Source organism: Erigeron canadensis, chromosome 5, assembly GCF_010389155.1.
Source record: "Erigeron canadensis isolate Cc75 chromosome 5, C_canadensis_v1, whole genome shotgun sequence".
In the NCBI taxonomy this organism is placed as follows: domain Eukaryota; kingdom Viridiplantae; phylum Streptophyta; class Magnoliopsida; order Asterales; family Asteraceae; genus Erigeron; species Erigeron canadensis.
In genome coordinates, this window is record NC_057765.1 from 33,520,611 (window position 1) to 33,536,820 (window position 16,210).

Genomic DNA, 16,210 nt, shown 5'->3' on the forward strand with positions numbered 1-16,210 from the left:
TGAATTTCTGTTTTAGAACCTACTTGAAATGATAAAGCTTTAGGCATTATCTCCTTCTGTTTGTGAGCAATGTACATTATCTTTTTGCCATTCTTGGGATTTGCCTTTACCGCATGGTGACGGAGGTTCATCCAAGCTTAAATGATGCAACTGGTGTATAGTCTAAAAGAAAAAGTAATGACACACTAGCTAGGCTTGCTAAGACCGTCTCAGCTTTAAAAGATGATAAGATACAATGTCCAAAATAAGTGTCTACAACTGCCATCTTATATTTTATTTTTCTATGTTGCTATATACTACATGATAATGAACTAAATCTGGTTTAACTTGATTTATTCATTTATGATGAATGAAATTTGTAGGTTCTCTAAAGAGTCGAGTGAAGGAAGACATGGAGCATGCTGAGATGTTCATGAATTACTAGGTAATTGATCATTTATTAGTAATTTGCATCATTCACTTTTCGTGTCTTCGGAAATTGACGGGTGATACTTTCTGTGTATAATATATTTATACTTTCGTGGTTATTAGTATGCACTCTTCGGTCTTTACTTTGTGTGTTTCTCTCTTTGTTGAAAGGATTTATGCAGTTTTAATGTTTACTATCGCTTCATGTACACATTTAATATGTATGTAACTAGGCGGGCATTGTATAATAATCTAATAACTCGAGACATTACTGGCCAGATGGGTTGGGTACTCGGGTTAAAGTTCGTATAGGTTGAAACAAAGGTTGGGTTCCTTAGATTGACCGGACCCAGAAAATCCTCCCCCCCCCCAAGTTTTTTGTTGGTTTTATGGAAGTTAATTATGATTATAGATAACAAATTATTATAAGGACAACCTAGATATTGGAATCAAATCATTTGTGATGCTATATCTATTAGAAAAGACATGGGGAAACTTGCAGCCTGTTATACATGTTGATCTAGTCACCTGTATTTGGTTGATTAGAGTCACTGCTTATATACAATCATACTATGGTTTGGAGATAAGAATTGAACAGATGGACCTGATACCAGAAAGAGGCTGCTTACTATAATGGGAAGGTCGTGAATGAGTTAGTCAAACATACCATGTTTAATGAGAGAAACTGAAGAGGAAAACCAGTATGCGTCATTAATGCAAACCATTCGAGTCATCCCTTTTTAAAAAAAGTACGTGGCCAAGTTGGTCCATGTAGTTTGAATGATTGTTCCTTCTTGGTGTATGCTCTACCCTGTGTGTCTTTAACTTTGGAAGATTGTTTTGACTATTTTCATTAAGTTTTTAATCAATTTTACTTGACTGCCCTCATGTTTGTTTTTTTTTTTTTTGAATTTTTAGATACAATGTTGTTTTGATATTTTAAGACAATTAATAACTCATGAATGGCAAAACTGAGGTGACTCTTATCTTTGTCGTGTAATTAACGTTGTATGTATAGGATACTACAATCAAGATACTGACATATGTGGCGCGTAACTGGATACAAATGATGATATGGTGATCCCGAAGCGTTTGCCATCCCTGGTGCCCTGGTGGACAACACATACACTCTCAAGCATACAACTAATATGAGAAGTATAAGGGTTTCATTTGTTCTCGAATAATCTTACCCATGGATGCTGCTCAACCAGTGAACCTCGCTTCATCCAGCCACTCATGCAGAGCTAGATGGTGTGTCCAATAACAACTCTTGGAAAGGCAGATGTACCCGGTGAAAGGAAAAAATAACGTATATAGCCAATTAGATATGGTGAAACATTTGCACAGGAACTATAAAGACCCTCTTTGTTTCTCAGAATTTTTTATGAAATGTTGGTGGTGATGAAGTAGTGTATGAAAGCTCGATCCATACTAGGACAAGAAAGAGTCGACACGTGTAAGCCACATAAATAATCATGTCATTGGTTGTTTTGGTTATACCCGATTAACTTCTTTTTTTCTCATGTGTGGTACATGTACCTTGGATGAAGGTGATGAGAATCTTGAAATAAAGTAACCAGTTCAGCATGCTTGATGCATCATGTTGGCATTGGGGGTTAAGAGTATCTGATGTGTGTTGGAAGATGTTTTTTACTTTGGTTCTATTTTTGTTTGTGTTACCACCAGAAATGGTTTCTAAATTTAGATCATGGGAAATCATGCTTCATCTTAAATGTTATTCTTTGATTATGGAGATATTTGACCATTTTCTAACATCACTAAGGTGTGTCATATACATCTTTGTAACTACTAATTCTGGATTTCATCATTTCTAATTCATTTACGATTCGTTGTTATGTTTGTATCAAAGAACTCTCATCATGTATCCATAAATATCTATGAACGGAAACTATACTCTTGATATTCCAGTTGAGATGAAACACAAAAAATACAGATCATTACATACATGTTATGAGGCAACATTTTTCCACATTAGCAGAACCCACATTGCTACATATGAGTTTCATTAGCGATTTAAGAAAACTGGAAACATCATACATGCAAACAATATATTTAAAACATGACGTGATTAGCACGGGCCTAAAAATCCTCGTGTAAGTTAATTGTTTTAACTTATTAATTAATGCCAAGTTCTTTGTAACTATCTTAAACATTCATTTGTTACCCACCCTTCTTGGAAATTTTTGTGACTAATGTAAAGAATTTAGAAATTGAACGTGTAGTTTTGACATATAATGTTTTATATAGTGGGTCATTGTACTCTTACATGGCTAAACTTTTTGTTTTCAGGAACTTGGTAATAACGTTGAGACATGGTTGTGTTACTTGGGAACAAATCGACTTAATCACATTGATTGCTAACCAATATAACCTTGGTAATAAATCTTGAGGTTAATCTATTTGAATGAATTATTTCAGGCTACAGTTATTGAAAAGACGATCACTGAGTTGACTTTGGATGAATTCTTTAGCTATGGTCCTTAGAGAAAAACATGCCAGATTGGCAAATCTTTGCTCACATAATCAAATGGAAATATTTTTGGTTGGGACGTTCTAATCAATTATCTTATGGGAAATCTTATGGCTAAACATAATCTTATGTTTCTAATGCTTAATATATTATATATTAATTAAGCTTAATAATATAAATTTATATTTTGTTGTTAAGCATAAATTATTTTTGATTTCATTATCTTAACATTAAAAGTAAATCTATCTTATGTCTGTACATAATTAAATTAAATATTTGTACTTATGTATTGATAATTTGAATTAACCTACGTGTACAACAGCCAATTGTGTATAGTTACATTTTATGTCCTATCTAAACCAAAAAATAAATTCTACATGTCCTACATTTATGGACACTATCTATGATCGACATAACTTTGAAACTACCAGTTATTTTTACAATTAACTACAATTCACATAAAAAAGAGATACCATTGGCTTTTCACTCACAAATTTCTGGCTCTCCATCTTCTAAAATTTATCAATCATCTGTTCTTCCACACGAAATTAATATATTTGAAAATGCCGAATCATACTTGATTTATTCATGCATGAATAAAATGCATTTCAATCAATGTTTAGATTCATTTCAATCTCTGAACCCCTCTTTTGTTGATATTGCTTCCAATGGTTTTTATGACGTCACTTTGAGGAGAATGTTTATAATCGCACAACCAATTAACAAGTTTTCGTATGCATCTAACAATTTAATCCATCTTTTCTCTAATTCTGGTGTTTGATACTGTCACCAATCTGTCTGCATTCATAACTGAAGTTATTCGTGAATTTTATTTTAATTTACGACTTTGCATAACTGCATACACATCATATGTTTCATCGTGTTTTTGTAAGAAATCATGTTTATAAATTCTCGCCCAACATCATTGATGAATACTTTGGATTGTCTGATAATGAAAAAGCCGACATTGATGATATTCATGATGTTGCTTGAACATTATGAGGTGGAATTGTTCATTCATGACCCAAAGAAAGTTTTACTTCTAACATACTTATTCCAATGTATAAGGCTTTTTTTAAGAGGGTTCCATCTTTAAACACCAAAGTGGTTTCTGAGTTGATGGCTAGAGTTATATATGCTATTGGTGATGGTAATGATAAGTTATATAATATTGGATCACAGATTTTTGATCAAATTAATTAAAGTTTGTGAGACGTATATTGAGTGTCGTCCTGTTATATTTCCTCGTACTATATATCGTATCATAGTGAATCAATATAATCCGCCTTCCATATCTGAACCAATTTTTATTTCACGAGGCGAGATTTTGCGGTTGGAAATAATAGTGACAACGTTATTGATATAAAGCAGCCTTGAAATTAAATAACTCAATGAAAATGGTTCTAATAATTCATCATGTTCTTGCAATAATGTTTCTGATATATAAGAAGTTCATGCAATTTTACAGGATGATGTAGCCAAATCAATGATACATAAGAAAACAAATTTGAAGTCAGCTTAATAGTTTAATGTTTAAACCACTGGCTTAAACCCCAGTGGCCAGGGGTATTTACACTTCCCATTATGTAGGGCCTGGTGGTTTTTCTCCCAAGGTTGTGGGTTCGAGCCTCGGCTGATACAATCCTTGGGTTTCCCATCTAGGAATTTTCCACAAGGAGGGGGGTTGAGAGACTGCAGCGTATGCTCAGCATCTCATGAGGTCCAACGTTTGTTGGTTAAAATTGCCTCCAACCACGTCTGAGTCGAAATACACCTTTCAAAAAAAATAGTTTAATGTTTAAGTATTTTGTTTGTGGCTTTTCTATTTTTATTTACCTGGTAACATTATGTTCACCTTGATTTATAACTTACACTATTGTAATTTATCTTCCTATTTATGATGTTATTAGCTTACGAAGTTATGTTTCTAATTGCTTATGTGTGTAATTGTTGAAATAAGAAAGTTAAAAAAATTTCTTATGGCTGCAAGCACATCGCGCGGGTCTAAGCACTAGTTTTTATATAAAACTTAAATGCATGGGTTTTATATTTAAAAAAGTTTAAGTTAATCGATTGTGACGTTAGTTGGCAAATTTCAATTAAAAGTACCATAACTAATGTTCAAAAAAATTAGTTATAAATCTCTTTTATTTTGATGTTGTTGCTTATCTTTTATGGTAAATCGTACATATCATCAATGACTTCTAATGAAGATAGGTAAAATGATAAATGTTTCCTGCAAATCTGCAATGTGTGTAAACGAAGATGAGGACGAAACCTTTGCCACATAATAATTTGGACAGAAAATCAATGATCGCAAAACTGTTTTACCATTACTCTATTTTTTATGGTTACCTGCCTAGGAGTACGGAAATTTCATTGGACACTTACTCAAAATAAATACTTGATTGCCCCAAAAATAACATTCATCTTAAATTGAAACAATTAATACTGACACTAAATAAATAGATTAATGTAATGATTTTTTTTTAATGTTTAAAAAATTGTACATTTGTATATCAAAAATCCACTTCCTAAACTTTATAATTATTATACAACTATTCAATATTAGCAAAACTTTTTTTTAATGGGTTTTGCTAAACGAAATCCTAAGGGCTTTCGTTAAACTGCATGAAATAGTTGTATAGTTACCATAAAAGTCAAGACGTGTGTTTTTGATATGGAAACGCACAACCTTTGTATGTACGTTAAGTGAAACTTTTAGGGCTTCATTTAGCATTTTTCTGTTTTTAATATAGAAATATTCTTTTTACATTTGAATGTGGGAGCTGATTTATCTACACCATTTTACTTCATATACTACTAATATTTTTAAAAAGACGTCTCTACCCTTATGGCTTTATGAAAGAAAGGATTTATATTCTCCATCTTTACCCAATTACTGCTACTTTTTGTTTTTAACTAGTTTTTTGTTTCCGGGCATTACTCGGGAGACATTACGTGACATGTAAACATGTGAAAATTATATAAAATGAAAATTTCGTAGCAAAAGTTAAAAAGTAAAAAGTTATGTGATAAAAAGTAAAGAAAAATGAAACGTTGGTGGCTGAAGTTGAAAAAATAAAAGTATAAAAAGTAAATAGAACAAAACTTTGTGTGAAAAGTAAAAAAAATAAAAGTGATGTGGCAAAAAGTAAAATGATGAAAACTTCGTAAATTTATGTGATAAAAAGTAAAGAGAATGAAACTTTCGTGACAAAAGTTAGAAAAACAAATGTATAAAAAGTAAATAACACAAAATTTTTGTGCAAGAAATAAAAGAAATAAAAGTTATGTGACAAAAAGTAAAAGTTTAAAAGTTTCTGTAATAAAAAGTAAAAAGAATGAATTTTTGTGGAAGAAATTAGAAAAATAAAAGTTTAAAAACTAAATAAAAAAAGCTTTCGTGCCAAAAATAAAAGAAATTAAATTTAAGTGAAATAAAGTTAAAAGTTTCCGTCATTAAAAGTAAAAAAATGAAACTTTCATGGCAAAAGTTAGAAAAACATATGTTTAAAAACTAAATAAAAGCAAACTTTTGTGCTAAAAGTAAAAGAAATTAAAGTTATGTGACAAAAGTTAAAAGGTTAAAGTTATGTGGCAAATATTAAGAAACCTAAAGTTAGCTGATAGGGACCATTGTTGTAACAAATTTAACAACACGGACTATAATTGCAGGAAAAAATTAACAGCTGTTAGCTGATGAGGACCATTGGTGCAACAAATTTAACGACAGGGACTAAAAGTGTTGAAATTGTGTGGTGCACGCAAACCGATTCATACTTTTTAGTATATATAATAATTTCAATTCCTTTTATTTAATTTTTTTCTTCTTTTTGGGTCCATTTCACTTCCACCAAAAAAGAATCATAATTCCCGTCATACAATCAAGGAAGTTTTCTATTTTTTTTCCTAAGCAAAATTGAACAAAAAAAAAAGTAAATATATAATTTCGGGTGCCTTTCAAGTACATGCATAGCAAATACCAAATGTTGTTAAATAAGCGAAATTTGTTGGAACCACGTTAGTGTGACCGTCACTGATCATATATCATCATGATATGATAATTGACGATAAATGAAATCCCAATGTCTATTAAATAAATAATGGGCTTATTTACTCTTAGAGACGTATTATAGGGTTTCCCATTAGGTGATTGTAACTAAGAGGACTAATGGTGCACACATTAAACACTAAAGGGGTTTAAAGTGTAAATACTTTCCTTACATATAGAGAGTCATTAACCCTAAGTTAAGGTTAATCCCTACACACATAATATCCTAATTTTCGTGTGTCTCTCCTCTCTAAATTCGTGCATCAAGTTACAATCGAATAATTCATCCCATTATTACTCAATCAACTTTTTATGGGACCCGAAATCAATAGCAATTATGTTTTATGCTCTTACAGGTTGCATATGACAATTGGGGATGTTTTATCACTCGAATTAAATCATGTTTATTCCAACAAAATTGTGTTCGAATTTATTAGCTACAAATTGGTGTTTTAAAGATGAATTCCATTCAGATTGTTACTAAAGACGATGATGATGATGAATCAAATGAGGAAGAAACATATATTTCAAATTACAAATGTTTCACAATCCTTCATATTACTTGGGTGTCGTTAATATTCAAATTCGCATTATTAATATACATATTAATTATAAATTGGAATGTGATGGGAAATAATTACGAAAAGGGGCATCATGGAAGGATTTAAGATACAGATTTTGGCGGATATTGTTGATGTCAAGAATGTAATGGATGTAAGGATAAAAATATCATAATAAAATGTTTGTAGTGTGTAAAGTAAAAAGAGTAGTATATAAATCACTTCCATTTGAATATTACACATAATCGATTAGTATTTTTAAATTACATTAAATATAAACTTTAGTTTTCACTACGCCTTTATCAGATAAAAGATAAAAAAAACTGTTCGGTGTCATTTTTCGTAAGTTTTTAGCGTCAATACCTCGACGATGTATGAGGCTGGTTAAGATGTAGGCAAACTTTATCCCTACCAAGGTAAAGAAGTTGTTTTCAGTTTTTACCTAAATGGTAGAAAAGGCTCCCTGGCTTTTGCATGAGATGAAGATTGAAACCGTAATCTCTGTCTCTACAGACCAAGATGTTTACTATTAATCCAAACCATGTTGCTTACACCTATATCAAATAAGTAAACTCATATTGACTTTTATATTAAGAAGATTGAGATAATAGTCATATTTAATCCAAAATCATGATATTTATTATAATATAAATATAAATAGATATTCACTTCTATATTTTTATATTTGTATTTAGAACATTCTATTCAAGCTTATATATATAAGAGCATGCTGTAACTCTAAATTAATCTCTCATTAATCTAATTCTCTCACTAACTCTTCTCTTTTTTATTTTCTCTATATTATAATACGTTGTTATCAGCACAATACTTTAATCAATTGAGGTATTATAATATGGACAAAATAAAAAAGAGAAGAGTTGTGAGAGAATTAGATGGACAAAATAAAAAAGAGAAGAGTTGTGAGAGAATTAGATTAATGAGGGATTATCTTAGGGATAAAATATAGACTTGTATTTATAGGCTTGAATAAAATCTTATAGTGATAAATACATAAATATGAAAGTGAATATTCAACTATATTTTATATTATAATAATACTTTTATTACTTGTAGGTTTCCTTTATCACAATATATATTTGTTTGTAAAAAGATATCTTAAAAAATCCTTATTTATTTATTTTTTTTACTAATTTACCCAAAATATATATACCCAGGGGCTAATTATTGTTAGCTAGTGGAACACATTTGATTGTGTCGAAGTGTATCTTCTAATTTACTATGTGATCTCCAGATGTGAGTTTAACTAAAGTCTTGGGTTTGAGCTTAGGGTTTTCATCTTAAAGGTATTTTCTATAAGGAGGAGTTAGAGGTCCAAAAATATGCGGTTAAATTGCTTCCAACACATCTGAATCGAAATTCATTTTTTAAAAAATAGTTATTCACTATGAATTTATCATCATTATTATTTTAATCTATTAATGAAACGTTTACCAAGTTAATTATTAATGACCATAGAAAAAACTTCTATTCATATTCGTTTGTCTCATTTACAAACCTGTTCAAAATATATGCTAAGAGGGGTATCCTTTTGACTAGTAATAGAAAATCACTTTAACTAGTTAATCATAGTTTAAACCACTGGCTTAAACCCCAGTGACCTGGGGTATCTTCTAAATCCATTATGTGGTTCCCGAGGGTGAGTTTACTCAAGGTCTCAGGTTCCAGTTTTGGGGTTATCATCTCAAAGGAATTTTCCATGAGGAAGGGGTTGGAGGTCCAGAATTTATCTGGTTAAAATTACCTCAAATACGTCTGAATCGAAACTCACTACACACAAAAAAAGAAGTTAATCATAGTTTATGTAATGAGTTAAAATTAGAAAATAGAATTAGTGCGAGACATTTGTTAACAAAGCTTTTAAGATAAAAATAGAGAAAGCTAGTACAATGATATATTTCAGGTTGGGGTTGGGTTAAATTGATCTTGATTTAACAAGTATTAAAGTAAAACAAATAAGACAAGTTCTTGATGCTCAGATCATGGTTAAAATGATGCACGAAGATTAATGAAGCAATTGATGTACGATGATTTTCATGATGCACGGTGATCTTCAGTAAAGATAAACTTATTGTTTTATTTTTATACTTAAATACTTGTTTTATTTTACCCAAAACTATTTCAGGTTTATAGGGTCTATAAACCCCGTTCCAAATAGTGGGACTTCCATTTCAAACCTATTTTTTAAAAATTAGATGATGACATAAAAAAAATTTAACGATAAGACTAAAGAAAATTTCTTAGTGGAATTTATATATCGTATTCAAGTAGAGTTTAATCTCATAACATCACGTAAATTTGTGGGGTGGATTAATTGAGAATTTTTCAAGAGTCTTGGGTTTCATCACAAGCATACATATAATTTAGGAGTAGATCTAGGTTAGAATGAAGTTATAAAAAAAATGATAATGAATTAACATTTGATATATTTTTGTTTTAAAAGTAATTACTTTATATTTATTTTTGAAAAACTAAAACTGGATTGAAGCCCTTATTGATCGCCACATGATACCATATTAAAATGACACGTATCCTTTTAGTCATATTTATTAGAATAAAATCTATTGATTTAATTTAAAAATAAATAAAATATTTATAGTAATATTTATAGTATCCTAATTCAATTCTAATGCATAGACACCTAAACCCAACCTATAGACTTGTACACACAACTTTATTAGTAATTTGTTGATATTTAAATGGTTTGCTAGATTTTTACTTGGTTGGTATTAATTGATTTTTGATTTTCTTACCTTTTTACTTATTGGATAATAAATTATATTTGTATTATGTGTATGATGTATTTCAATGTTACATTCTTTTAATGAAACTAAGAGTCATAATAGCTACTTTCAAAAAAACCCTAACTATTAACGACATGTTGGTAGATGATACTCATTACTTTCGAAGCAATTGATCTTTATATTTGTTTGTGCATAAATCGAATGTAGCAAACACTTTCTTTTTCCAATCCACTGTTGAGCTACAACTGAAAGAAAAGTATCTAAGACATAGTGTTTCCCCGACAGCTGCAGGAAGCGGCTAAGAAAGTCATCAGGTAGGTAAGCAAGCCTGATTTCTTGACCTTGTAGCGAACTTCTTTTGGTATATGTAGTACTCTTTTCTTATTTCAGAGAAGCTTGCCTTTTTGTTATCCAAAAGCAAAAGTCGGCCGAATCGGTCATGCCCCTGCCCCGGAACGCTTCAATGATCTCTTTCTTCGCGTCGATAGGCCGGTACGGTGCTCCGCGTGGTTATATTCATACATGTTCCGACTTGCCCCTATGAATAGATATTCGTTGTGTATGTATTTATATAGAATAAAAACGAAAAGAAAAGATTAGAGAGAAGTACCCATAGGTAAGGATTCTATCTCTCTCCGCTTTCCTAATCAAAAGATATAAGAGCACCCCTTCTTCCGAAGTTACAGGGTCATTTTGCAGAGTATAACATGTTTAATAAAGCTTGTTTCATTGAACGTACTGATATCACAAACGATGTTCTATATAACCTAGATAATGGCTATATCTCCTAAATAAACTATTGGGAAAATCATAGCGAAAAAGTCAAGACCTAACAAAAGAAGTAAACCTGAAGTGTTGCAAAAGACTGGGATGGGAAAAGTAGAACCATAAATACTATCTGAAATTGTGAAGGGCGCTTGATAATATTCCAATCCTTGAAAAGGAAATCCAATTAGAGATAAGCTTCCCATGAGCATCATGGCATTATCTTCATTCTGTTTTATATCATTGGATGCCTTAACTAAGTTGTAGTCGCTTACAAGGGATTTTCGCAAATTTTCAAAAAAGGTAAGCGTGCCTACTTTACGACAGCCTCTGGATATTCTTGGATGGTCTTCTCCATCAAGCACGGAAGTTTAAGGATAACTGTAGATCGGTGGCTACCTAAGGAAACTCATTAGACACTTGAGGTTATCTTTATTAATCAAGAGGTTTGCATCATATATTTTTTTATAACAGTAATGTTGATGATTAAAAATTTATTATTACTTATACTATGTCGTGCTATTGCTTACATAATATATGGATCAAGACAACTTTGAAGAAGGAATTAGTCCCAGAATTTTGCGATAAGCTTTGGAGGGTAGCATATTACTTCTTGATGATTTCATGTTAAAAAAATGCAAGCATATTTATCGATCAAACCTTATAGGAATTATGAAATATATTTAATATAAATACATGAGTCAATCCATGCATCGCGCACGAATATTATACTAATGTACAACATTAAAATGCATAGGTCACATGCACTCCAAACTTGTGCGGCATCCGATAACACAAATCTCATACTACAGCCCGTACCACGTTCTTGCATGGTATGAGGTCTATCTCGTGCCATATCGTGGGTGTTTCCATCACCCATCGACCTCAAGCATATTGGCAAATCATAGGTCCCATTTGGCTATGACTTAATTGACTTAATAAAAAGTAATTAACCCGTTAAGCCAATCAAACTTGTTTGTTTAAGACCTAATAAATGAAAAAATAACGGTATTGATTTAATACGTATATACATTATTTCTTTTTTCAGTCACTTAATTCATTCAGTCACTTAATAGTTAAAAAACAAATAGACCATATAATCACTGGGTCAACAATGTATTTTTTGTGTTTTTTTTATCGATGTATATGCCTCACAATTTTTAAAATTTGTACATCATGACACGTTAAACTTATTTTTTATTGATGTATATGCCCCGTAAAATTCTAATATTTTTACATGATTTATACTTGATCGGACACTTTTGTTGGTCATGTATGAACTATGTATAAATAACGGTATTGATTTAATACGTATATACATTATTTCTTTTTTCAGTTACTTAATTCATTCAGTCACTTAATAGTTAAAAAACAAATAGACCATATAATCACTGGGTCAACAATGTATTTTTTGTGTTTTTTTTATCGATGTATATGCCTCACAATTTTTAAAATTTGTACATCATGACACGTTAAACTTATTTTTTATTGATGTATATGCCCCGTAAAATTCTAATATTTTTACATGATTTATACTTGATCGGACACTTTTGTTGGTCATGTATGAACTATGTATAAATATCAGAATTTTGTACGACATATCAATAAAAAAATTTAACGTGCAACCATGTATTAAAGGAAAAAGTTTGTGAAGCATATACATCATTTACAAGAATACATATATACAAAACTTGGACGCCAAGTCATAATATTGTATCCGCCACTACGTGCAGGTCGCTCACTAGTCATTATAAATTGGTCCTAGCTAGGTTTTAATTAAGTTGTAACTAATTCCTCCCAATTCCCATGGCTTCCCTACCCTTCTATGATATGCCTTTCCTTTTCATTGTTTTGTTAATTTCCATTGCCACAGTTCTTTACCGGAGAAGGCGGCTTCCTATTACAAATTGGCCTTTTATTGGCATGGCACCAGATCTCCTAGTATATGCGCATCGTATCCATGATCGAGCAACTCTTATTCTCAAACTTAGTAATGGTACTTTCATGTTTAAAGGCCCTTGGTTTGCCAATATGGATATGCTTGGCACTTGTGACCCAGCCAACATTCATCATATGCTAAGCAAAAACTTTCCAAACTATCCCAAGGGCCCCGAGTTTCGCAGCATGTTTGATATTCTTGGAGATGGCATTTTCAACTCTGATCATGAGTTATGGGAAATCCATAGGAGAACAACCATGTCTCTACTTAAACATCCCAACATTCCAACATTGCTTGAAACAAACATTAGGAACAAAGTCGAGAATGGACTTCTACCCATTCTGGATTTTGTTTCTTCACATAATCAAGAGATAGATTTGCAAGAGATATTTCAGAGGTTTGCTTTTGATGCCATAAGCTTATTTTTATTAGATTATGACCCTGAAAGCTTGTCCATTGATTTACCATACATTCCATGTGAGAAAGCTTTTACGGACGCTGAAGAAGCACTTTTTTGGAGACATGTGTTGCCTGAAAAAGTTTGGAAGTTGCAAAAGAGACTTGGGTTAGGGAAAGAGAAGAAGTTAAGTGAAGCGTGGAAGGCTTTCGATGAATTTATATATACATGCTTGTCTAGAAAGGAGGTAGTACAAGAAGATTTAGGGTTGTTAACGTCATTGAAGAGAGATTATGAAGGACAAAGTGGTACTTCAGGAGATGCAAGAAAGTTTTTAAAAGACATTATACTTAATCTAATGGTTGCCGGGAGAGATTCAACTGGCAGTGGTCTTTCCTGGTTTTTCTATCTTCTTACCCAAAATCCAAGCGTAGAGAAGAAAATTCGGGAGGAGATAAAAAAAATATTGGGGGGTCGAAATTGGAAAAGCTTGGGCGTAAAAGAATTAGGGGGGTTCGTTTACCTTAATGGGGGTATACATGAAGCATTAAGATTGTATCCGCCTGTTGCTTTGGAGCGCAAGTCTCCAACAGAGGCGGATATCTTGCCAAGCGGTCATGTTGTTGATAAGCATACAAGGATAATTCTATCCTTCTATTCCATGGGCAGACAAGAAACAATATGGGGGGAGGATTGCATGGAATTTAAGCCAGAGAGATGGATTTCACAAGGCGGAGGGATAAAAAACGAATCATCTTACAAGTTCACCGCGTTTCATGCTGGGCCGAGGACATGTGTAGGCAAGGACATGAGTTTGATTCAGATGAAAATGTTGGCGATTGCAATTATATGCAATTACCATGTTGAATTGGTGAAGGGTCATCAAGTTTGTCCAAGTGATTCCGTTATACTTCAAATGAAGTATGGTTTGAAAGTCAGGCTCTTCCCGGTCAACATCAACGGCCAATCTTAATTTAGCTTTGAAAATTAAAACGACGTACCCTTTGGTTTTTCTAAATAATAATTTCTCTTGCAAATCTACAATTAAGCTAGCTTGTGATTCTACAAAAACTTTCGATAGAGAGTCTATTATTATTCATTATATATGAATTATGGGTTTCATGACTATAATCTAATTACTGTATCATTTTACCATAGTTTTTGGTTAATTATGGCATTAATTAGTTGTATTGCATCCGTACTTGCAATGGATTGTGTGAGATATACTGGTTTGTATTACTCAACTATTACATCATGTGAAATTAATGAATTTTTTTGTAAATGGTACAAAAAAAACCCAAACTTTTTTCTAACTTATTTAATGCGCGTGTGCATACTAAAACTTTTTATAGCAAGACCAACTTTGTTACAACAAATCTTTTCTAGCATGATGATTCAACACTTAGAATACACTAGCTAACAACTTAGAATATAAAACAGACATCACAAGTTACTTATGACAAGTGTGTATGTAGGAATCGACACTTTTTTTGTGCTTCAAATGTTGCCTTTGAATAAACTTGCACCGGTTTTCATGGTCGTAGATGTTACGTCTTGTGTTTATATTAATTAATAGGCTTTATTTTAATAAATAGTACAAAATCGACACTTGTGTTTGACAATATATACGGACAGCCGATCGCACCAAAAAGATACACTGTTACGTCTTCCACTACAGCGTTTGCATGCTTTAAACCAACATCGATCACTCACATACTCTTAGGGATCAGTTGTGTATATATTTGCAACAACTAATAATGTATTTAAGTATTTTCAAGACTTATTATGTGATCGATGTATTTTTATCGACTAGTACGTAGATAATCAATTCTACATACATGCATGAGTAAGGTTCATATATATAAACTAGATTAAACCAGGACGTTATGTGGGATTAACTGAGAACGTAAATAAAAAAATAACTGATAATTACATTATTATTCATAATTTATGATAATATGTAAAATAGTCAATTTAGAACTGATGCAAATAATAAAATTATAATATATATTATACTTATCAAACATGTTAAAACATGACTAATGAAACGTAAATATTTATAAATCATAAAATTCTTTTTCTATGATCTATATATATTAAATATAATATAAAAAACAATCTTACTTTAAACAATGATCATCATTTTTTAACTTTTTTTAGAACGGCACAATGATAATTATCATTGAATTAATAAAAAGACGCGGTTTAAAGAATATATAAACATCTTTGCGTTCATATATTATCAAAATACAGAATCTTAGTTATAAGAAGATAAATTACAAATATAGATCTAAATATCAAAAATATAAGTGTGAAATTGATAAAGTAAATATTTAATTTAACATTGATAATATAATCGGTTAGTAAAATATTAGATGTAATTATCAATATAATCTAGTCTTATATTATATTAAACTATATTATATTCCACGTATAAAGATAATTAATATAAAGGAAGATAGAAAGAGATAAGTTACAAAGATCGACAATATATTATTAATATCTTTTAATTAGTTTTAAAATTCAATGAATATGTACCGTAATTTGCAAAATATAAACAAATATTAAGTTAGATCAAGTGGTTTGTGCATAATATTAAAAGTTAGAGGTCATGAGTTCTAATCTTGTATTTGGTTTTTTTATTTGCAATTTAAGATTAATTAAAAAAACAAATGTGGCAAATAATGACGTGGGAAATGAAGTGCCACATGAGCATTAAAAAATATATATCTAAATGTCAATATATCTAAGAATAACTTTAAAATTATTAGAAAATGACACCTAGGAAAAAAGCCTAGTTGGCACAAAAAGAGAAGTGTCACATAGGAAAAAAC

At 31.1% G+C, this 16,210-nt stretch overlaps 1 protein-coding gene across 1 annotated transcript; it reads left to right on the plus strand.

The window, feature by feature from the left end:
- The first annotated feature begins 12,846 nt into the window (after positions 1-12,846).
- Positions 12,847-14,475, plus strand: LOC122602102 (alkane hydroxylase MAH1-like). The gene has a single exon (XM_043774832.1). The coding sequence runs from the start codon at positions 12,847-12,849 to the stop codon at positions 14,347-14,349; it is 1,503 nt and encodes a 500-aa protein (XP_043630767.1). The 3' UTR covers positions 14,350-14,475.
- The last annotated feature ends 1,735 nt before the right edge of the window (positions 14,476-16,210 follow it).

Excerpts from the sequence above, each read along its gene's own strand:
- LOC122602102 (XM_043774832.1), top strand. The coding sequence starts at position 12,847 with ATGGCTTCCCTACCCTTCTATGATATGCCTTTCCTTTTCATTGTTTTG.